Source organism: Protopterus annectens, chromosome 15.part0 (genome assembly GCF_019279795.1).
Source record: "Protopterus annectens isolate FY-2018-M chromosome 15.part0, PAN1.0, whole genome shotgun sequence".
Lineage (NCBI taxonomy): Eukaryota > Metazoa > Chordata > Ceratodontiformes > Protopteridae > Protopterus > Protopterus annectens.
In genome coordinates this window covers 496541493-496565236 of record NC_056749.1, presented here as the reverse complement: position 1 = coordinate 496565236, position 23744 = coordinate 496541493, and the positions used below count along the sequence as shown (strand labels likewise).

General features: G+C 41.1%; 1 protein-coding gene across 1 annotated transcript in view; it reads right to left on the bottom strand.

The window, feature by feature from the left end:
- Window positions 1-1620: 1620 nt before the first annotated feature.
- Window positions 1621-23744, bottom strand: part of LOC122789851 (THO complex subunit 2-like) — a 2067217-nt gene continuing 2045093 nt past the window's right edge. The window contains exons 20-21 of the mRNA XM_044057285.1: window positions 2559-2676; window positions 1621-1722 (exon numbers count right to left, since the gene is read on the bottom strand). Of these exons, the coding sequence (XP_043913220.1) occupies window positions 1621-1722; window positions 2559-2676 (220 nt within the window). The remainder of the gene's footprint in view (window positions 1723-2558; window positions 2677-23744) is intronic.

Here is a 23744-nt window from a genome sequence, read left to right as displayed (position 1 = left end):
GTCCACTTTTTTCCTTCCCTACTGGAGTTTCCAGGTACTGGTTCCTTTTGCAGGCTGGGTTACCTAAACTTAATAACTCTCTCAAAGTTTTACACAAGACGGACCGAGTCCTGTGGAGAGACTTCGGTGGAAGAGACAGGGGCCTTAGCATTGGCTGGGAAAACCTACCAGACTGTTTAGCTTGGGAGTTCACATCTTACGGGAAATGAAGGCCTCTGGTTGTGGATGGGTGGCCATGACCTCAATGCTGCTCCCAAGTAATTCCTTCCTTACTCTTGTCAACGGGATATCACACTCACCCTTGGTCACCAGGGGCTGGAAGCCATGGCATGCCGGGGCCTTGGACCCAACAAACTTCCATCTGACTGGTGTTGACATGCAGACAGTGGGGCTGAGACACAGCAGCCTCAGAAGGGGGTCTTATTAGAGGACAATGGCCTAACAGGTGTTGGACCAGGGGGGTGCAAATGTACCTCACTTGTGTCGGTGATCTCAAGTCTAGGAGGAGGCTGGACACAGAAATGTCTTTGACCTCCCAGACACCCTTCTCCTTTCGGTGCTTATCCCTTCCTGTCATAGGGACAACAGCCTGATAACCTGCAGACACTATAATATACGAAGTCGAAGCTCTACCTGAATCTACGTGCTACTGGAGGTATTCAGCCCTGGGCCAAATGGTGTTACTATTGAACCAGCACAAGAAAGGCAGTTAGGTACATTGTGCTGAGGCCATAAGTAAAAAAGTCAATACGAGTGGACGCCTTTCTGATGGATATGTTTCCTACATAAAAGGCAATTACTAAATTTTTCAAACATTAACAAAATACAACAAGCTACAGAGATAAGGAACGTCCCCAATGGGGTACTTATATGAAATGCTATGGTGATTCAATCTGACAGACAGACTGATGCAATTGTGTGCATCAGACTACACAGCAAGAAAGAAATGGAAATTGCACCGGCTGACACCTCTCTTATAACCAGACATCAGATGACATGATGTCCATCGTTTAAGGTATGGGTATATTAGGGTAGGGGGAATACTCCGAGGTACAACAACCTCACACAAATTCTCTCTTTCAAAGATTGAGATTTTGGTCCTCAGAAATTCAACAACCAACCATAAATGTTATTGTGAGTGCTATCAAACAACAATCATCCAAGAAGGGGCGTGCATGTTTGACTGTGAAATAAAAAACTGAAGTGATATATACTATAAAAGTTCTTGGTGCTGTGGCTAGGCAAAATGGAGTAGTAGTGCAATGGAATAAAATTCACCTTCATTAAACCGTAAATACTTTTTTGTGGAAAGGTTAAATCAAAATGTGCAAACTGCCATCCAAGTTCACTGCCATCATCCAGGGCTGCCAGGCAAATAAAGACAATATGCATAGGTACAAGAGGATTTCTGAATGTTCACAATTTTTTCATATCCTTACAATCAAGAATAGCAAACAATTTTACTTTACTGCTATACATGACATTTTAATTTATGCTGTTGATAAGAAGGCTTCCTGTTGTAATGCACTATACTAGTGAAAGTGACACACTTGCTCCCAAGCTACAGCAAGACAATTCAGTAAGGTTTCTTGAATGACTGTGGTAGTAGTAACTAAAAATTCATGCTAACCAAAGTCTTTCAACCATCTGTGTCAAGTTTTCAGTGACAAGAAAAGGCAAAAATGTCTTTTCTACCACTGAGAAGGGAAGGAAATGCTCCTCCTAAAAAGGATAAAGAGGAACAGAGGATATCATTATATTTTAAAAGGAAAGAGCAATCTCAGATTAGTCTTTTGTTTCCTGTATTTTTACTTATGATCTTTTTTGAAGAAAGACAATTCATGCATTTTATACTGCTGGAGTCGGGAAAAGTTCCTTTACGACGGACTTTTTTTCAGTTTTTCTCTCATTTCAACAAACCAGATAGAGCTAGGTCTTCAAACAACCAACACAGAGTTGTATATTTTGATGGCTAACTTACTTTAGCACAAATTTTCACAGGTCTCCATAGAGAAGCAACAGGAACACTGAAGCCCAGCTGCAATACTTTGCATGAAAATATCTTTTTACCAATGTTAAACAAATGGAAAGGACTCAAGAGTCTATCTTCAACAAGAGAAAAGATAAAATCTTAATGGGAAAATAATGCACAAAAATGTTTCTCAAAATACCTCTCCTGAGAGGTACGGAAGCACACAGAGAACCTCTAAGAATGTCGAGAACTAGTGAAGTTGAAGATTATCTTCACTGCTGTTAAAGTAGCATCAGTGGAACAGAATAAAAGCCACTGTATGCTCAAGGTCAAATAAAAATATTTACTGTAGTGATGTCAAATCAGCTATTGTAAAAATACAGATTTTGTAAATTTAACTGTTGTAATGTTTTCTCTTAAACTAAGATATGTACTAAACATGAAAATGACTCTGTGACCTGTAATGATCCATTTAGTTCCCATGTTCAGTCTTTACATAAATGAAATACCCATTAAACATAAGATCAAAATGAAAATAAAAATTAATAAATAACATAACAGACAAGTTCTGCATTAATCCTCCTACCTCTGCTTTTAACTGCTCTCCTCCTGTCATGGCTTCCAGCTGTTCCATAGTTATTTCTTCAGTAATTTCTATGCCAGCCATTTTCTGAACTACCTCCTTTAAAATAAGTAGATCAAAGCTAAAAAGAAAAGAACATAATTACTTTACATTCAATTAAAGCAACAACAGAGAAAAGATGCACCAGATGCACTTCTATATTAACTGATCAAATAAACAATCCTCCTCTGATGTCTACACTTAAACATCTCTACTCCCACTACAATTTAGCTGTCTCTCTTTTGATGCTCCATCATAAAAGTGCACATACCCTCCCCACCAGTAAAGTGTCGCATCACAAGGCAAATGAGTGTTTACGTAGTCCCTGATCTCAAAAGTTCAACCCAACTACTTAGCAAGCATAGTTCCTGGAAAACATGAAAAAACAACAAAGATCTGCCACTTACACTGTAACAAGGTTATATAAATACATGTTCCCTGACTTACAGGAGCTGGTGGAGAAATAGTCAAATAGACAAAGTGGACAATGGTAATGTATTAGTTAATCACCAGTAAGAATCCTCCCATAAATCAAGTGATATAGTAATAATTTGTCTGCTGTACCCAATGTCTTTCCTCTTTAGAGAGTAAATAACAGACAAGAGTCAAAAGACTTCTGGTATGGCAGATGACGGATTAGCAGCTAAAATTTAATCTCTCTGGTATAAAACTCCTCAAAATACTGTGAAATTGGCAGGAAGAAAAAAACTCTGCCAGTAAAGTACCCATGAGCATTTAAAAAAGAAAAGGAAAGGGAGAACATCTGGAAATAAGGGTCAATTACACTCAGGCCAGTCGTCTCCAGGAGGCAATAATCAAGACAGCCGTATGGTTTGCAGTGGTAAGACAAACGTTGGAACCTCTAGACTTGATAGAAAGATTGACAGAATGCATGCCAAACTGCTCAAGATTAGTAATATACTGGAGAAGTATATTAAAAACAACAAGAAAGTAGAAGAAATTGAACAAGCTGTTTAAAAACACTGCAATAACTGACAATATAGTGCTTCTTCAAAAGGAGAATGCAGACATAAGGGGTAAAAATATCAAACCATGACATTACATAGGAAAAAATTTAACTGAAGATGACCAAATCTGAGAATCACTCCCGCAGGGAAAAATCTGAGATTCATGGCCGTTCATCACAAAGAAGGTGCAGACAAAAAAAATGTAAATCACACTGTGGACATGGCTAGATCCAATGACTGCTAAGGCCAACAAGGTATATGGTATTAAGTTCAACAGATAGGAGGGTTCAGGGAACCAATAATTGTGAGATTTCAGTCAAAAACTGAAGGAAAGGTGTTCTCAAGACTACTGGAAAAAGGGTCAGTCCCTACTGATTAACTGGGTGAAGGTATATGTTGATGATTCTTCAAGGTCAGACCAGATAACAAAGAAAGTACAGTTGTGTACACTTACCATAAATGTAGATGTTCAAGTGTATTCACTGTTGCAGTCATCACATTTGGGTTATCTGCTTACAGTAGCCCTCAGTCGGCCTGATTAACAAAGTCTTGGGTCCTGCATCGGTTGCTGTCGCTTCTTCCATGACGTCAGGTCATCAAGGGTACAAAACATGCAGACGCCATTACATCAGTTTTTCTTGCACCAGATGTCAGCTGCCCCCTAATGGGAAGCAAATAAATCTATAAATATATAAGGTTATACCTCCAACAAAAAAGAAAATACAGCAAAAAGCTTTTAAGCATAGTAAAGAAGAGTACAGGTATAGCCAAAAGAAGAAAGGGGGCTGGAGGGAGGGTAACCAGGACTGCAACAGTGAATACACTAGAACATCTACATTTATGGTAAGTGTACACAACGGTACTATATTCTTCATGTTTCACTGTTGGTCATCACATTTGGGTAGATTCCCAAAGCTAAGGATGGGAGGAGGAATTTAGATAACATTAGGGCCAGCAATAAGGCCCTGCAAGACTGCAGTAGCAGCTGGCTCGAAAGGAGGAAGAGTGAGTTTCTCCAATACAAAGTAAAGGTCCCAGGCGGGAGCTGGAGCTCTCCTGGGTGGTCTTGAATTTTTGGCCCCTCTGAGGAACTGCTTGAGCAGTGGATGACAGAAGAGGAGGGGTTCTGTGTTATAATGAGTTGAAATGGCTGAGGCATAAATTTTGATGGAGGAGAGAGAAAGGCTCTTGTGAAGCATCTCAGTTAAGTATTGTAAAATCTGAGGTAAATTGGACACAGCTGTGCTCATCCCTTGAGATTGGTTTCCAGGCACAGAATCTTTTCCATTTCTCAGCATAAGATTTCCTAGTACTAGACCTCCTTGTTTCTAAGATGATATCCATCACTGGTTTACTGAGGGATGGTAAAGGAGAGATTAATTAGCCAGGCTGCTAGATTCAGTGTTTGAAGCTGAGGGTGCAGAACCTGGTTCTGCTGAGACAAAGTACAGTTGTGCACACGAACCATAAATGCAGATTTTCGACTGTATTCACTGTTGCAGTCATTACATTTGGGTAATCTGCTGGCAGGTTGCCTTCAGTCGGCCTGAATTCCAAAGTCTTGGGTTCTGCGTCAGTTGCTGTCTTCTCTTCCATGAAGTCAGGTCGTCAGGGGTATAAAACATGCAGCCAACGCCATTTTCTATAGTTTTTCTTGCCCACGATGCCAGGTGCCCCCAAAAAGGTAGCAATATTATATATAAATATAAATACATGCATCAATATAAACTTTACCTTCATCTACAAGCAAATACACCACATAGGTTGCAGAAGATAGAGAAGGAAAGAAACTGTAGAATGACAGGGGGATGGCGGGAGGGTAACCTGGACTGCAACAGTGAATAAACTCAAACATCTACATTTACGTTAAGTGTACACAACTGTACTATGTTCTTCGTGTTTCACTGTTGCAGTCATTACATTTGGGTAGAATCCCAAAGCTATGGTTGGGAGGCTGGAGATAAAAAGCAGTAGGTGCGGCTATAAGGCCCTGCAGCACTGCAGTGGCAAAGCCTGCCCTGGACTTAGAGTAGAGAGGCAAATGGTAATGCTTTGTAAAAGTGTGAACAGAACTCCAAGTAGCAGCCTCTAGAATCTCTTTGGTTGGTACTCCTCTGAGAAAGGCTGCTGAAGTAGCTGCAGCTCTGGTGGAATGAGACCTAATGCCCTTGGGCACAGGTTTACCATGGTGTAAGTAGCAGAAACGGAAGCAGTGGCTTATACACTTTGAAATTGTCTGCTTTGAAATAGCCTTTCCCTCTGATCCTGCAGCATATGACACTATTACTTGCTCAGTTTTTCTTAGAGCTTTAGTCCTGCTCAAGTAGAATCTTAGCTGTCTGTGTACGTCCAAGGAATACAGAATTCTCTCCCCTTTGTTCTGCAGATTTGGATAAAAAGTTGGCAGATGAACTGTTTGGTTAAGAGCCACACTGGAAACCACCTTAGGCATAAAAGTAGGATTTGTCCTCAGAGACACCATGTCTGGGTAAAATATGATAAAAGGCTCTACAGCCATGAGGGCCTCTAGCTCTAAAACTCTTCTTGCTGAAGTAATTGCTAGTAACAGAGCTGTCTTCCACGATAAGAACTTTATATCAGTGATAGCAGCTGGTTCAAATGGAGGCAGGGTGAGCTTTTCCAACACAAAATTGAGGTCCCATGCAGGTAATGGTGATTTTCTAGGAGGCTTTAAATGTTTGGCTCCTCTAAGATACTGCTTTAGTAAAGGATGAGAAAAGATTGGTGGCTCTATACTGTAATGAGCCGAAATTACAGAGGCATGGATCTTGATTGATGAGAATAATAGACCTGTGTCAAGCATCTCAGTTAAGTATTGTAATATCTGAGGAATATGTGGTTCTGCTTTATCAGATCCGTGTGCTTGATTCCAAGCACAGAATCTCTTCCATTTGTCAGCGTAAGATTTTCTAGTACTAGGCCTTCTGGCTTCCAAAATGACATCCATCACAGCTTTACTGAGAGGTGTCGTTTGTATGATTACACGATTAGCCATGCTGCCATGTTCAGTGTCTGAAGTTGATTGTGCAGGATCTGATTGTTTTGCTGGGACAGTAGTTGTGGTCTTTGAGGCAAGGTCCAAGCTGGGTATTGAGACAAGTTCCTTAGGATTGGGTACCAGTATTGGCGGGGCCAGTCCAGGGCAATTAATATCTTTGGCTTCTCGTCTGACTTTTAGGAGGACCTTGGGTAGAAGAGGCAGAGGAGGAAAGGCGTAAACTGATAGGTTTTTCCAGCTGAAGGATAGGGCGTCCACTTTCCATGCCTGTCTGTGATGAGTCCTTGTGCAGAATCTTTTCAATTGATAATTTTGAGGAGAGGCAAATAGATATATGTCTGGGCTCCCCCATTTCTCTGTTATCATGCTGAAGACTTGTGGATTTAGTTTCCATTTGTGAGGATCCATAAGGTTTCTGCTTAAATCGTCTGCCAGAGTGTTTTGTTTTCCTTGCAGGAATTGAGCTTGAAGATGTATTTGGTAGGTCAAAGCTGCGTCCCACAGTGCCATGGCTAATCTGCAAAGGGGGTATGAGTGTGTGCCCCCTTGCTTGTTTATATACCACATGACTGTGGTGTTGTCCGTCTTTATCAGTTGTTGTCCTGGATGAAGTAAGTCTTGAAGGCTGTTAAGGCATTTTGAACAGCTAGCATCTCTTTCTGGTTGATGTGTAGATGCATTTGTTATGGTGCCCATATGCCCTGAATGCATCTTCCTGCCATGTGGCCCCCCAGGCATAATCTGATGTGTCTGTTAATGTTTGGCTGGCAGGGGGTAGAGTGAAGGGCCGTCCCATGTTTTGGTGACAGACCTTTGCCCACCATTGAAACTCCGTTGCAGGCAGGGAAAGAGAGGAATTGTTTCCAGACTGTGTGAATGTTGACTCCATAAACTTTTTAGACACCACTGAAATTTACTCATATGCTGTCTTGCATATGGAATTAGTAGGATGCAGGATGCCATGAAGCCCAGAGCCTGCAGAATTTGTCTTGCAGAAGACTGGCTTTTTGTTGCCATCAGTTTGAAGTAAGTAGTCAGTTGCCTTTGTTTGTCTGGCGTGAGGTAAGCCATCTGGGCAATTGTATTCAAGCTTGCACCCAGGAACGTTATCTTTTGAGAGGGTACCAGTTGTGATTTCTTTTCGTTTATTGTGTACCCTAGGCATGCAAGAAGCCTTTTCACAAACGGCAGATGTCATAGAAGAGTGACCTTGTTCTCTGCTTGAATGAGACAGTCGTCCAAATAAGGATAAATCTGTATACTTCTTTGTCTGCAAAATGCAATTACTGCTGCCAGGCACTTTGTAAAGACCCTGGGCGCAGTAGATAAGCCAAAGGGCAGTGCAGAGAATTGGTAATGCAGTAAGCCAGCCTTGAATCTGAGGTATCTTCTGCACGACTGTCTTATTGGGACATGCAGGTATGCCTCTTTTAGGTCTAAAGTCACCAGCCAAGCATTCTTGCCCAGCATGGGCAGAAGCTGCTGTAAAGTGAGCATTTTGAATTTTGGAATGTCCAGGTACGTGTTCAAAATCGATAAATACAGTATTGGCCACCAGGCCTTGTCCTTTCTGGTTACCAAGAACAGTCTTGAGTAAAAACCTTGTCCTTTTTCCTGTTCTGGTACTGTTTGAATGGCCCCCCCATACCCATGAGGGACGTAACCTGTTTCTGTGCCTCTGCCCACTGATTTTTTGGCAGATCTGGCCAACCATTTGTAATTGGCAGAGTGTGGAAATGGAATCTGTATCCCTGTGATACGATGTTTAGTATTCACTTGTCCTGGGTTAAATGCCAATTTTGAGCAAAAAGTGCTAATGTTCCCTCTATGGGTGCTGCCAAAAGATAAGTGCTTGGTGTAGGCAGAGGGAAGTCATTGGGATTGCTTTCTGTAGGTTTGCGCCTTATCTCCTCCAGATTTGGAGGTGGATGTGCCCCATTGCTTTGACCTGTAAGAGTCTTGCGTGCACATTCAGAAATCAACATCATTTTCTGTTTCAATAATCCCATAACATGCTGTTGATATTTAAGCATATGAAACTGGCAGTTTAAAGCCCTAATTGCCAAGGTTGCAGACGTATAAACCTTCTTTCCCCATCTGTCCAGCGCCCTGGAATCTCTATCAGAAGGGGTAGGATTCTTAGCTGTTGAGGCCTTTATACCTTTGGGACCCTGGTGAGATAGTTTCAGGGTCAGCAGCAGGATTTTTGAATAAAAATTTGTGGGAGTCAGGAACCCTGTAATATCCGTCTGGCTTACTAGGAGCCGGAGGTAGGGAATCTGGAGCCATGCTTGATTCCGAAAATACAATCAACAATGTCTAATACAGGACGTATGGCCAAAGGCCTATGCTGAGGAAGGAGGAGGAAATCCCTAAGCCTCTTTTTTGATTCTGAGAAATCATGACTCTCCCAATGAAAATGTTCCCTCAACATATGCAAGGTTTCTCCAAAAGAATAATCTTAAGGAGGAGATGCAGATGGGATAGATTCTTCTGCATCTGAATCCTCATAGGGTGGTGTAGAAAATTCCTGATCAGAAGAAATAGAAACCTGATCGGAAGATTCATAATCAGTGTCTTGCCTAGGCCTCTTATCGGGAGGGGGGGGGTTGGGAACCCCTGGTCAAGGTAATTAGGTCTTCAGCCATTTTGATCATCTGTTTTTTGGGCATAGAGGCCTGAGCACATGGCTCGTGCGCCGTTTTTTTAGCCTTAGAAGTTGCTTTTATCTTTGCTTTTGAAGCTGGTGTCGGTTTTATATAGAAATGCTGAGGCCTGAAAACACCCTCAGAAGCTGGTGCCTGCTCAGCGGCTCCGGACCCATCTGAGGGACAGACATCCACAGGTACAATACTCTGAGAATCTCGCAGTATGCCGGGCTCCACATGGGTCTCTGTAGAGGCTTGTGACTCGAAAGTAGTGGGTATCAGGGGCTGCGACAGTGCCTCACTGAGTACCAGCAAACCGGCGATTGGCTTTGGAAAAGCTTCATCGGTTTTGGACCTCGACAGTCTGTCTCTGTCCTTTTCTTTGCGTTTTTTGTGAACTCCGGTAGTCAGACTGCTATCCGACGACATTTCAGGGTAGTTAAATCTGTTTCCAAAATATTTTGAAGCAAAGATATACCGACGCTTAATAGTGCTTTGCTTTGGTTAAATCTAGCACAAAACCGACAGCAAGGCACGTTATGATCTGGGCCTAGGCAAGGAATACAGTACAAATGGAAATCCTTATGAGGTATTTGTTTCCCACAGGTAATGCAATTATTAACTTTTACTGACATCGGTAAGAAGCAAGAAAAAGTTTCCCCAACGGGGTACTTAACTTTAATAGAAGACTTTGGTTCTGAAACTCGAATGTGAAAATTTCAGGAGTCGGCCAACCGGCACTTGCGAATAGCTTCTGCTTCGGGCACCACGCGGCAAGAAAGACTAAAGAAAATGGTGTCGGCTGCATGTTTTATTCCCCTGACTACCTGACGTCTTGGAAGAGGAGAAAGCAACCAACACAGGACCAAAGACTTTGATATTCAGGACGACTAAGGGCAACCTGCCAGCAGATTACCCCAAATGTAATGACTGTAACAGTGAAACACGAAGAACATCAGCAGCCCTGCAAGAGGCCTCTAATGAATCAAAACCACATTGCAAAGTATGTTTTCCAACCTGTTCAGCAGAATGCATTAAATCCTGTAATTCTTTATTTTCCGCACAGTCAGGAATCAACATAATTTTCTGTTTAAGCAATCCAATAACATGCTGCTGAGACGTTAACATATAAAACTGGCAGTTTAAAGCCCTAATGGCCAAGGCTGCAGAAGTGTAAACCTTCTTACCCCATCTATCCAGCGCCCGGGAGTCTCTATCAGTAGGGGTAGGATTCTTAGCAGTAGAAGCCTTAATAACCTTGGGCCCATGTGAAATAGTCTCTGGATCCGCAATAGAATTTTTAAAGAGGAACTTGTGTGAATCAGGAACCCTATAATATTGGTCAGGTTTTCTGGGAACAGGAGGCAAAGAATCAGGGGCCAAACTAGATTCTGAAAAGGCATCAACAACGTCTAGTACAGCAGGTATAGCTGAAGGCCTATGCTGAGGCAGGAGTAAGAAATCCCTAAGCCTCTTTTTTGAATCAGAAAAATCCTGGCTTTCCTCAGTGGAAATGCTCCCTTAGAGTATGTAAGGTTTCACCAGAAGAAAAATCCTCTAGAAGGGAAGCAGAGGGAATAGAGTCCTCTGCATCTGAATCCTCATAAGTAGATAAGGACAAATCCAGATCATCATAAGAATCAGAACAATCAGAATCCTGGTCAGAAGAATCCTAAACAACTTTAGTCCTAGGTCTCTTAGAAGGGGTAGGTTGGCTTCCCCTGATTAGAGTTATAAGATCTTTGGCCATTCTTATCATTTGATTTTTAGGCATAGAGGCCTGAGCATGAGGCCTGGGCATTGTCTTTTTAGGCATTGTTTGAAATTTAGGCCTAAATGAAGAAGGAGGCATCGGTTTAATATGCAAGTCCGTAGACCTGAATACACCCTCAGAAGCCGGTGTCTGCACAGCGACTCCGGACCCAGACATCCGCAGGTACCACAGTTGAAGCATCTCACGGCATACCGAACTCCGAATGGGTCTCAGTAGAGTCAGAAGCAGCGGGCATCAGGGGCTGCGAAACCACCTCACTGAGTACCGGCAAACTGGTGACTGGCTTAGGAGAAGCGTCGCCGGCAGTTTTGGACCTCGGCGGCCTGTCTCTGTCTTTATCTTTGCATTTTTTCGGAATCCCGGTAGTCGGATGGCTAACGGACATTTCTGGATAATTAAACCGAGAACCGAAATATTTAGAGGGGAAAATATACAGATGGATGTGCGCTGATTAAACAAAGCACAAAACCGACAGCAAGGTACGTCGTGGTCAGGGCCTAGGCAAGGAACACAGTACGAATGAAAATCTTTATGAGGTATTTGCTTTCCACAAGTAATGCAATTAACAACTTTTACTGACATCGGTAAGGAGCAAGAAAAAGTTTCTCCAACGGGGTACTTCGCTTTAGTTGAAGACTTCGGTTCTGAAACTTGAAAATGAAAATTTCAGGAGTCTGCCGACTGGCACTTGCGAACTGCTTCTGCTTCGGGCACCGCACGGCAAGAAAGACTGATGTAATGGCGTCGGCTGCATGTTTTATACCCCTGACGACCTGACATCATGGAAGAAGGGACAGGATCTGACGCAGGACCCAACACTTTGTTAATCAGGCCGACTGAGGGCTACTGCAAGCAGATAACCCAAATGTAATGACTGCAACAGTAAAACATGAAGAACATCGGAGCAGATCATAACAAAAGACTATTTTTAAACCATGGGACCATGCCAAGGAAGATGCTGAAATACTGGACTGTTTAAGACTTGCATTCATGGGTCTAGTAGTGGAAAGAAAGAAAACTGAAAGTGGGGCAGACAAAGGCAAAAATAAGTTGATACAACTTCTTATCATTGAGGATAGAACAATTGGGGCCAGAAGAAAGATACTGTCAAGAGCATGCAAAGATTTGGTAGATAACTTTAAGACCCGAAGAATATTCAGAAAAAAATATTTGGGAAAAAGTTTGGGTAATCAAATACTAGATGTACAATGGCTCAACATTTGTAAGACGCCCAAAGTGGTGACAAAAGCAGGGAAATTTCATATCTTTAAATGGAAATGTCTGCACAAGCACTTTTAGAAGCTAAATAAATTCCACGGGTGTTCCAAAAGTTGGGGAGGGACTGCTGGAGATAAGAAACAGGGAAAGAGGTGCAAGGGACCACGTCTTCTAGGACTCCCAGGCTTTAAAGGAAAATGCAGAGTAATTTGAAAATTAATGCACCCTGACTTTTAGCTGAACAGGGAACTAACATACCCATTTGTTAACCAGGCAAGCCCACTGGACAGTCTCCTTTCAGGGGAAACCAGGAACAAAGCAGGCGAGAAGACTCCCACAATGAAACTCCTTTATTCACAAGTAAATGGTAAGCGCTTTCACCGGACAAATGTGCCAGATTCCACAGACCAAACTCAAACAACTTCAAACTATGACCAGTTGTTATATATATATATATATACACAGTTAATTACTTAAGTGTACTAATTAATTAACAAGCATAAGACTTAATTAAAACTTTTTTTAAAAACTTTTTTTAAAAAGCACATTACATAACCACACAAACTACTAAGCCAAATTTTTAACGTTGGGTACTTGTTATATAAACAAAATACAAATGCAACTCAACTGTCTTATTGTACTGCATCCGAAGAATCCAAACTTAACAAAAAAATTATAATAATTTTATATATAAAATCATTAATATATTCTAATGACAATAATATCAGTTTTCCTATGTAACCCTTAAAAACCTTCTTACTGTTAACCATTGAACATGTCTTTTACTACTAGACATTTTATCAAATTAAAAAACTTTATCTATTAAGAATTCATCTATTAAGGGCCTTCTTTTTAAGAAGGCACTTAATAGATATTTGCTAATTGAGTCCAGGAAAAATATAAGCTAGAGCCCGTATTTGCCACTCCAATTCAACTTCCCCGAGCCTCAAAAACCATGGCCCTCCCCTGATGCTTTGTTCAATTTTCTGCAAGACCATAAACCTAAATTTGTGCTCTGGGAACAACATAACATGTCTTGCAAGGGCATTGGTATTTATTGACCTAGCTATACTATATTGGTGTTCGTAGACCCTCTTTTAGCTTATGCTCGGTCTTACCAATATATAATGCATCACAATGAGTACAAGAAGCACAATAAACCACACCTTGTGAATCACATGAATAGTGACACAAGATTTTATACTCACTATCTCTAATAGTAATATTATCAGAGGTATGGATAAATTTGCATTGAGAGCATCTCCCTCACTTAAAGGTACCATGTTGCTCCCAGGATACTGTCTTAACCCTCTCCAACAGATTTTTAAGGTTAGAACCCCTTCTAAAGGTAATGGACAAATCATGCCCAAGTTTTTTGTTCACCTCAAAATCTTGTTGTATGATATTCCAGTTTTTATACATTATTTCCTTAATCCTACTTGCATCTGTAGAATATGTGGTCAAAAAACTTACAAATTCTGATTTTTTTCTGGTCTTTGAAAGAACAACACATCCGGGGACTTCCATTGCACCCACCTGTACATGTTTATCTTGTATAAGAGGTTGGAAATGTCCTGCATGCCTTTTCATACTTACTTCTTGTACAACTTGATCTATTAGGTCTACAGGGTATGCTCTCCTTAACAACATTTGTTTAAGGAGGGAACATTCATCCTGAAATTCATCAAAACTGGACACCATCCTAGCTGCTCTCACAACCTGGCCCTTAACTACAGCCTTTTTCTGACTAAAAGGGTGGCAGCTAGTAAAGTGTAGGAACATGTTAGAATATGTTGGTTTACGGTATATTGTAGATTTAAACTGGCCTTTAATAAAATCCTTACTCAAACAAATGTCCAGAAAATTGATCATGTTTTCATCCACCTGATAGGTGAATTCCAGAAAAGAGGTGAATTTGGATAATTCCAAAACAAATGGATCTATAGCTTGTCTCGGACCCTTCCACAAAAAGAACATGTCATCCTGGTATCTGGTGTACCAGGCGACATGTTCTTTATAAGTTTGACAATTAAAAAGAAATGAGGTTTCCCAGTGGGCAAGGACGCAGTTAGCAAAACTGCTTCCACAAGGCGAACCCATGGCAATGCCACTCTTCTGAAGGAATAATTTATTGGAAAATAAGATAAAATTATTCTCCAAAACAATTTCCAATAAAATCTCTATCAGGTCAATGTCCTGATACTTCATACCTTTCCTGAGTAAAAAATCCCTAACCCATTCAAGCCCCATAGTATGCGGGATGGAAGTATAGAGGTCTTTAATATCTACAGTCAAGAACAAGGGCTTGAATGGGTTAGGGATTTTTTTTACTCAGGAAAGGTATAGATCCATTTGTTTTGGAATTATCCAAATTCACCTCTTTTCTGGAATTCACCTATCAGGTAGATGAAAACATGATCAATTTTCTGGAGGTATTGTTCTTTCAAAGACCAGAAAAAAATCAGAATTTGTAAGTTTGTGACCATATATTCTACAGATGCAAGTAGGATTAAGGAAATCATGTATAAAAACTGGAATATCATACAAGATTTTGAGGTGAACAAAAAACTTGGGCATGATTTGTCCATTACCTTTAGAAGAGGTTCCAACCTTAAAAATCTGTTAGAGAGGGTTAAGACAGTATCCCGGGGGCAACATGGTACCTTTAAGTGTGGGAGATGCTCTCAATGCAAATTTATCCATACCTCTGATAATATTACTATTAGAGCTAGGGAGTATAAAATCTTGGGTCACTATTCATGTGATTCACAAGGTGTGGTTTATTGTGCTTCTTGTACTCATTGTGATGCATTCTATATTGGTAAGACCGAGCGTAAGCTAAAACAGAGGGTCTACGAACACCAATATAGTATAGCTAGGTCAATAAATACCAATGCCCTTGCAAGACACATTACGTTGTTCCCAGAGCACAAATTTAGGTTTATGGTCTTGCAGAAAATTGAACAAAGCATCAGGGGAGGGCCATGGTTTTTGAGGCTCGAGTAAGTTGAACTGGAGTGGCAAATACGGACTCTAGCTTATATTTTTCCTGGACTCAATGAGCAAATATCTATTAAGTGCCTTCTTAAAAAGAAGGCCCTTAATAGATGAATTCTTAATAGATAAAAAGAAGGCCCTTAATAGATGAATTCTTAAAAAAGTTTTTTAATTTGATAAAATGTCTAGTAGTAAAAGACATGTTCAATGCTTAGCAGTAAGAAGGTTTTTAAGGGTTACATAGGAAAACTGATATTATTGTCATTAGAATATATTAATGATTTTATATATAAAATTATTATAATTTTTTTGTTAAGTTTGGATTCTTCGGATGCAGTACAATAAGACATTAGTTGAGTTGCATCTTGTATTTTTAAAAAAAGTTTTAATTGATTAAGTCTTGTGCTTGTTAATTAATTAGTACACTTATTAAGTAATTAACTATGTGTGTGTATGTATATACATATATATATATATATATATATATATATATATATATATATATATATATATATATATATATAAAACAACTGGTCATAGTTTGAAATTGTTTGAGTTTGGTCTGAGGAAGCTGGCACATTTGGCCGGTGAAAGCGCTTACCATTTACTTGTGAATAAAGGAGTTTCATTGTGGGAGTCTTCTCGCCTGCTTTGTTCTTTGTATTTACCAGTTTGTGTTTTTTGGTTCGTTTTTCGGAAGGGGAAACCAGGAAGCAATGTCTAGTTAAATGACTTGCTCTAGGTTACACAGTAGGCAAATGAGGGCTGAGGGAATAAAAACCCTGTAGTGCAGAACTAAAGCTCCAGCTCTTAAATCTCTACACCAACTGCCAGACACAGCTGCTGCTCCTGAGTTGGAAATTAAACTACTCATTGCCTAAGAACACAGTCAGTGACAGCCGTTTTAATGATGGTCCTGAAAAAAACTATTACTCAGAAATAGGAATATCCCGATAGACAACTACTGAAGAATGTAGTGAACCTAGTGACTGATATTAGGAAAAAGGAGCTCTAACCCAAGGGATAAGATCCTGAAAAAAGTGAGGAATAAATGGTTGTTATGGGAAAGGCCTGAGTGACTAAATTAAGTTTTTTGTGAATGACAAAAGGCATCTGTGAGAATCACTAATAATCAAGGAAAAAAAAAAAACACCAACAAAAGTACAGTTGTGCAAGAACGTGATGTCCGGCTAGGGTGCCGAGGCTTAACCTTCCCTGGATCGTACATCCGATGTACGACCTCACCATGCAAGCAAAGGGGTATATATGCAGACATAGCAGTGTAGATCCTCAGACCATCTCCAAGCCAGTAGCCTGATGACCTCAGAGAAAGACTGGTCAGCAAAGAAAGGACAAGGAAGCAGCGAGCGGAACTCTCTCAGTCCTAAAGACTGGGCAGTAAGACAAAGCCAGAAAGAATACTGCAGCAGTGATCAGTAGGACATCAACTGTTATGTTAAGTTCTTACACCACTATACTAAGTCCTGACTGAGATAACTGTTGCAGTTCTCCAAGCAGATGGGCAATTTCCAGAGCTCAATGGAAGAGAAAGAACTGACCCAAGGAAAGCAGTACTGGATCTTGAGATTACATCAATTCTGTAATGTTTACTGAATGTCTGTAAAGATGACAATGTCAGCTTCTAGGATTGTCCTAGCATCAAACCCCGTTACAGAAGGAACCCCTCCCTGCCTGGGTGCTACCTCCACGGTAGACTGAGATCAAGGGAAGGTGGGTAAGGATTTGCTATGGTTAATCAATAAAAGGAGATGGACTTAGATATTCAACGTGCAATGGTTTGTTTAGATACTAGATGGCCCAGTTTGCAGTCCATGAATGAGACAGTTGGTCTGACTGATGAACAGATTCAGTTTTATCCAAAACAATCTCAGTTGTCCATGTACATCTAAGGAGTGCAGGAGTCTTTTCCCCATGTTCTGATGAGGGTTAACAAATTTAATCCAGAAAGCTCGAGTCAGACCTGGTATCCCAACTGTGACCCTGAGGGAGACAGGACTAGAAAGAACAAGTACAAAAGATTAGTCCAGCTAAAATTACTTCAGCTAAAAAATCTAGGAGACTCTCTGATGCGCTCCCTATGGCAGGAATAAAGATGTCTTGTTGAAGTTTCAAGTAGTTTATTCACTTAAGCAGGCAGATGGAAGAGTATTCCTGAATGAGGTTCCAAAGGTAGTTCAGTCAGTAAACAGTCAAGATTATTTCAGGAATATTCAAATAAGGGACTAACCTCTAAGCATTGGGACTGTTGTCTTCTTCTATCTCCCAGATTTTCCCACAATTAGCTCCGTGGGACCCTCCCCCACCATTGCCTGTAACTGGCTTGAAATGACTTGATGAACATAATGTGTTCGACAGAACAAGACCAATAGCCCATCTACCTACTTAACTAAACAAACTACTTGAAATGTCAACAAACTGTCTTTATTACTCCCACAGAGAGGGCATCAGAAAGTCTCCTAGATCCATTAGCTACATTAATTTTATCTGGACTAATCCTTTGTACTCATTTTCTGTTCTATTGGTTGGGAAAGAAAATAAGCAGACTGACAGCCATCTCATTCACCACCTTTGGCATTAAGGAATGGTTAATCCTCAGGGACAGCCTATCCTTGTGAAAAATAAAGGGTGGAATTGGCCACAAGTGCCTGAAGTTATGAGACTATCCCAGCAGACATGATGGCAAGTAGCGAGAAAGTTTCCAGGTGCAGAATGTGAGATTTGTTGAAGCTTCTTGTTCAAATGGTGGCAGAGTATGCATTTTCAGTATGAAGCTGAGGTCCCAAGGAGGGGACACGGGCTTCCTTGGAGGGGGGGTCTTAGGTACAGTACCCCTTTTAGGAACTGCTTGACCTCAGGTCTGGACATAGCAGGTGGATTGAGGGACACACAGGCAGAAATGGCTGACTGGTGGACTTTGATGGAGGAGTTCACACAAGTATTTTAGGATAAGAGGAACCTCTGATTTCACAGAGTCCTAACTGAATTTCTGTCACCAAAAGAAAAATCTCTTCCATTTAGCTATTTAGGATTTTTGGGTGGTGGGTCTCTCCATGCTTCATGGATAATCCACACTATATTCTATGAAAACTAGTGACTGAAAAAATCCGAACCCTACATCAATAGGTTTAGGGATGACAAGTTCAGGGGAAGCAGCGATTCCCTTCTGTTGGGTAGTAATTTGTGATGATTGCCCCTGGCTAGATGAAAGAGAAGGGGGAACTGGTTTACTGTCAAAAGACTGAAACTTATATGGTCGACAGTCATAACATCGAAAGTCATTACTCCAAACGTCTAAAATACTGAAAAAAATATATCAAAGTTTAAACGGTTGAAAAACACCTGCAGTGTCGACAGTATTGTTTTTGCAGGGGGTCTGTGCCTCCCATACCCTCTGCTACTTATGCATTACAACTCAGAGATCGCACTACAGTGCTGACAAGGGTATATCCTTGCCCTGTTGTCAACATTATGTCGACAGGTAATTTGCATGCATTAACTGTCAATGAAATTAACAACTTAATATTCATGTGTCGATCATATGGGTCACTCAAATGAATGTTAGATCTTATGACTTTAAACCATTTGATAGTAAACCGGGGGAACTAATACTGCCTTGGCCAAAAGGAAGACACCAGTAGGATTTTTGTATTTTTCTTTCTAGACATTTAGTAATACTTTTGGGAGTGGATAGAAAGCGTAAAAGAAACTTCCCTGTCCAATAAAAGTACACATCTGTTTTCCAGGCTGAGGAACAAGATGTCCTGCAGCAAAATAGGGGAAGTTGCCTGATGCTCTATGAGACAACTAAATATATCTGAAGTGTTTCCACTAGTGTAGATTGTCTTGAAAGACCTCTTGTTTTGGGTACATTTGTAAGAGTCTGTTAGAATGCTGTCCTGTGATAGTATTGTACATAGCAAGTAGGGACATGTTCCTCTGGGTAGCTAGGTCTTAAGCAATCTGAGCTATTCTGCATAATTCTTAAGATCTAGTCTTTCCTTGCTTATATACTACATGACAGTAATACTGCCTGTGAATACCCGAAAGCAGCCTGGTCTCCAGATGTGTGACAGAACCCGAAGTGCTTAGGTTTGAGCCTTCATCTCTCTCAGGTAGACATGCTCATAGAGTTTGGGTTGCCACCTGCCCTGGATGCTGAGCACCTGCCATGTCAACCAGACCCCGTCCGAGGAGTCTGTGGTACAAAAGGAAGCCCTGGATGGGGATTCACCTGGGCCACCCACCATGAGATATCCTTTTTGAGACAAGGTATGAGGAGGATCTCTGTGTACAGAACAGTGTGTTGGGACCATAATGTTTTCAGGTACAAATGAATTTTCCTTAAATGCAATATGGTTAGAGGAAGCTTTGGGATGGTTGCTCCCATGAAACCCAAGGTTTTTAGAAGTTCCCTGGCCGAGTATGTGTCAAGGGAGGAGATGGAGCAGAAGTAAGTTCTAAAGCTTTGCACCTTCTCCTCAGACAGGTAGGCCTGCATCTTCTTGGATATCCAATCTGAAGCCCAGGAACACAAAGTCTTGGGTGGGCTGAAGAGAGGACTTTCTGTAGTTTATGCTAAACCTTAGCTATAAGAGTAGGCTAAGGATGAACTGGAGGTGGTGTAGTAAGATCTGCGGCAATGTAGCCTGAATCAGTTATCACTGGTATCACTTTGCGAATACTTCTGGGACTGGGAAAAGCCCAAAGGCAAAACAGTGAAGTGAAAGTGAGTTGCGCCAGTACAGAACTTATAGAATTTCCTGAAGAAGGGGCAAAAGGGAACATGTAGATAGGCATTCTTTAGATCTTCAGAGCACAGGTGTGCCTGAGACAGAATAGAAGGAAATAGGGTCTGTAGGCAGATATTCAGAAAGGTGTTTAGCAAGAAGTCATCCAGTATGGGTCTCCATTGTCCTTTTCTTGGAACTAGGAACCGCTTAGAGTAAGAAAAAAAAAAAACCCTAAAAATTTGGTAGGCGGTGGTTCTACTCTGCTTTGGGCCTGTAGTTCCTGGAAGATAGACAAATAAAGGAGCAGTTGGTTGTGGGGACGGAAAGGAATACAATTCAAGGGACAGGGTTCCTTCCAATATACGGCATAACACTTAAGTATGAAGAAAGCACTTACTGGTCTGTGGTAATCTTTTCCCAGTTTGAAAGGGACTGAGTTAGTCTTTTGGAGAGTGGCAGGGCAGAAGAGAGGGGGAGGTAGTAGGACAAGAAAGATAAGAGTGAGTTCTCGGAGAAAGGTGGTCTGCCAGATCTGTGGTCCCTCTGGAAATCTCTTACTGGATGCCTTCCCTTGTTTCCAAAGAAGTATGGATTCTCTTCTAAGGAAAGAAGTGGGCTTGGCAGGGCTGTTCCTCTGGCATCTGGGTATAGAGGTAAGAAAAATCTGTCTGGAGCCTTTCATAGTTTTGCCTTGTTCCTTTAAGACTTCAAGTTTGCTGCCTGTGGGCTGAACAAAATATTCTAAATGAGCTTGGCTTTGGAAGTCACTGACAGGTTGACTGCACAACCATGTAAACCTGCAGATGACAGTACTAGTGGCAGCTGCTCTGGAAGAAGCCTACACAGCATCATAACTATATTTTATATTTTGGTTAATCAGGTCACTCAGGTGGCCAAACAGAGACAGAATTTGCTGCTTTGACTTTGAGCCATGGGAATCACACTACTACCTTGTTCAAAATGTTGAGGATGGATGGCAAATATTCGGTCATCTGGATCTGGTAGTTAATAGCACAGAAAAACAAGAGTAACAGAAGCACAGATCTTATTTTTACCACCTATCCACAATCTTATTGACCTTATCTGAAGGGAGGGCATTGACACTGTATAGCAATTTAGAAGGTTTGTCTGAGGACAGAGACACTGCAGATGGGTCTGCCACAGGGTTCGTACACAGGAATTTAAGTTCCTCTGGAACTTTGTAGAACCTGTAAGGCTTTTTGGGAATAGAGGGCTGTGAATTAGGAGAGGTAGAATAGAAGGCATTCAAAAAGGCTTCCAGGACTGGAGGGACAGGTGAAGGGGCAGGAGTGCAAACATCCAAGAGACTATAGTACCTTTTCCGGACTTCTGAAATGTATCTAGACTCCCACTTAAAATGTTTCATTATCTTTAAAATATTCTGCCTCAAAAGAAGCCTCTCCCACAACGGAGTGGAGTGCAAAATCAAAGCCAAGAGAACCCACACTGTAAAAGTAGCTGACTCCAAATCCAGCTCCAAGCAAATGACAAGTGGAGTACCTCAGGGTTCAGTCCTGGGACCGCTATTGTTTGGCATCTACTTCTCTGAAGTACAGGCCAGCATTAAGGGACTCTGGCTAACAAAGTTCGCAGATGACTGCAAACTGGGAGCCATTATTGAATCCCCAAATGATGTGGATACTCTACAAAAGGGCCTTACAGAAACAGATGCTTCGTGCCTGAGCCATGGGCTCAAGCTCAATGCCAAGAAATGTATAGTTATCCCCTTTGGGAAAAAACATGTACCCGTGAATTACCACACAGGTGGCAGTACACTAAACACCAAAAGTGTGATGAGACTTAGGGACACAGGTGGACAGTGGTTTCACCTTCAATAACCACATCGCCAAAACAGTCAGGAAATTCTTCTATGTGGCACACCTAATCGCTAAGGGCTTTTCATCCAGAAAAAAGGAGGACATTGTCCCACTGTACTCATTCCTCATTAGACCCATTACAGAATACAACGCCCCATTTGGTACGTACCTCTCAAGACATCTGCAACAACTGGAAAGGCTGCAGAAATACCTCACTAAAAGAATCACAGGCCTAAAGCAGATAACCTATGCTGACCACCTTAAACTCCAGCTATACTCTGTCACATATCATCTACTCAGAGGCGATCTCTGCTTAATATACAAGGCCATGTCAAACCCAGAGCTGTTGGACATGCTACACTTAAAGAAATCCCAATCCCTCAGAGCCACACGTTCCAGGGATCTAAACCTTGTCATCACAATAAACAAAACATGCTGGAGGAATACGTTCCTGACCTAGAGACTCCCAAGACGCGAATAGACTGTCCATACATGTCAAGCAGAGCGCCTCCTTGGCCCTCTTCAAAAGGAACCTTGACAATTGGATGGGAGAAAGGAAATTCACCTCGGGGATCACGTCAGTTGCCCTGCTAGACAGGGGTCCAGGGAAGTAAATAGTGTGGGAAGAAAGAGAATGGGAATTGCTATGGCTAGGCTGGTATAGGCCCTAGGGCCGATAGCCTAGTACCAATCTATGAACCTATAAAGGAGAAACTCAAATGTGACTCCTAAAATACCGAAGTATCACAGAAGACCAGCCCCCTTGGAGTTACAGTAAAAGAAAAAAATACTGCCTGAAGTTATGAACTAAAGGCCCAACGCCAGCAACACAGACATTTTTTTAAAGCATTACTTGAAACAGCCACACACAACATTATTTTCCAAGGACAGAAAGCTGACTAATGTAAAAGATAAGTGTTCTGCATGAAAAAAAGTTTCGCACATGCCATCTTTATGTGCCCTGGCGGAAAGTTGAATGACAGCTATTCTGCCACTCTAAACTCATTCACCCTCTGCAAGTAAAAGCAGAATAAGAAGTACAAGACCAAGGTAAATAAATCAGGATGATGAATAAACTGACTTAAGGGCAACTCCAAAGTTATTCTGAAAAGGAAATGTACGTTAATGCTAAAGGACACCAGAGTGCTATGAAAGATCAGCTATAGTGCAATGCAGACTGGACACAAAAGAATGCATTTTCATAAAGTCAAACTGCTGAACCAGCAGGCCTGAATGGGTCTGAAAAACAGATGAGTGCCCCGTTGGGGAACCTTTAAAGCAAAAATGTCAATGATAAAGTTCAAGTCAAAACAGGAGATGTTTTCCTTAAAGTAGTTGTGCAATCCTTTTAAGGAACCACTTGATCAGTTTTTGCTCTCCAGAAAAATGTGAAGGGAAAAAATACTCCACACAAGAAAACAAACCTAAATCATAAAATGACTGGAGTTAACTAGCAGCATCTGCATGCTTAGTGAAGCGGTCCCAGGATTTGTCTATGCCCAAGTGAAGAACTTCTACTTGTAAAGTGCATCTCTTTAATGGTTCATCAAAAGAACTGTCTGGGTAAGCAAGATATCTCCACTCTGAAGAAAAGGTTAGTAGTAATAGCTCTCCCAGTGTGAAAAAAGGAGAGAAATAAAACAGCCAGTGAAAGATGACAGTTTTGATAAAATTCATTTGCTGGCTAGTAACTATACTGCCTGGATATCAAAATCAACTAGAAAAGACAAAAAACGTGGTGGTGAACGTCTTGCAGCCATTAAGCAAAACAGTTTTCGACTTTGGTACAGGAGATGACCTTCAGTAACTTAGAAAAAATATATCAAATGCATTCAGAGATACTTAAAGTAAGAGAAACTGGAGGATTATATAAAGTTAAATGAGAAAGCTTTAAGTAGCTATTCACAAGACATAAAAATTCAAAAATCTTAAACTGA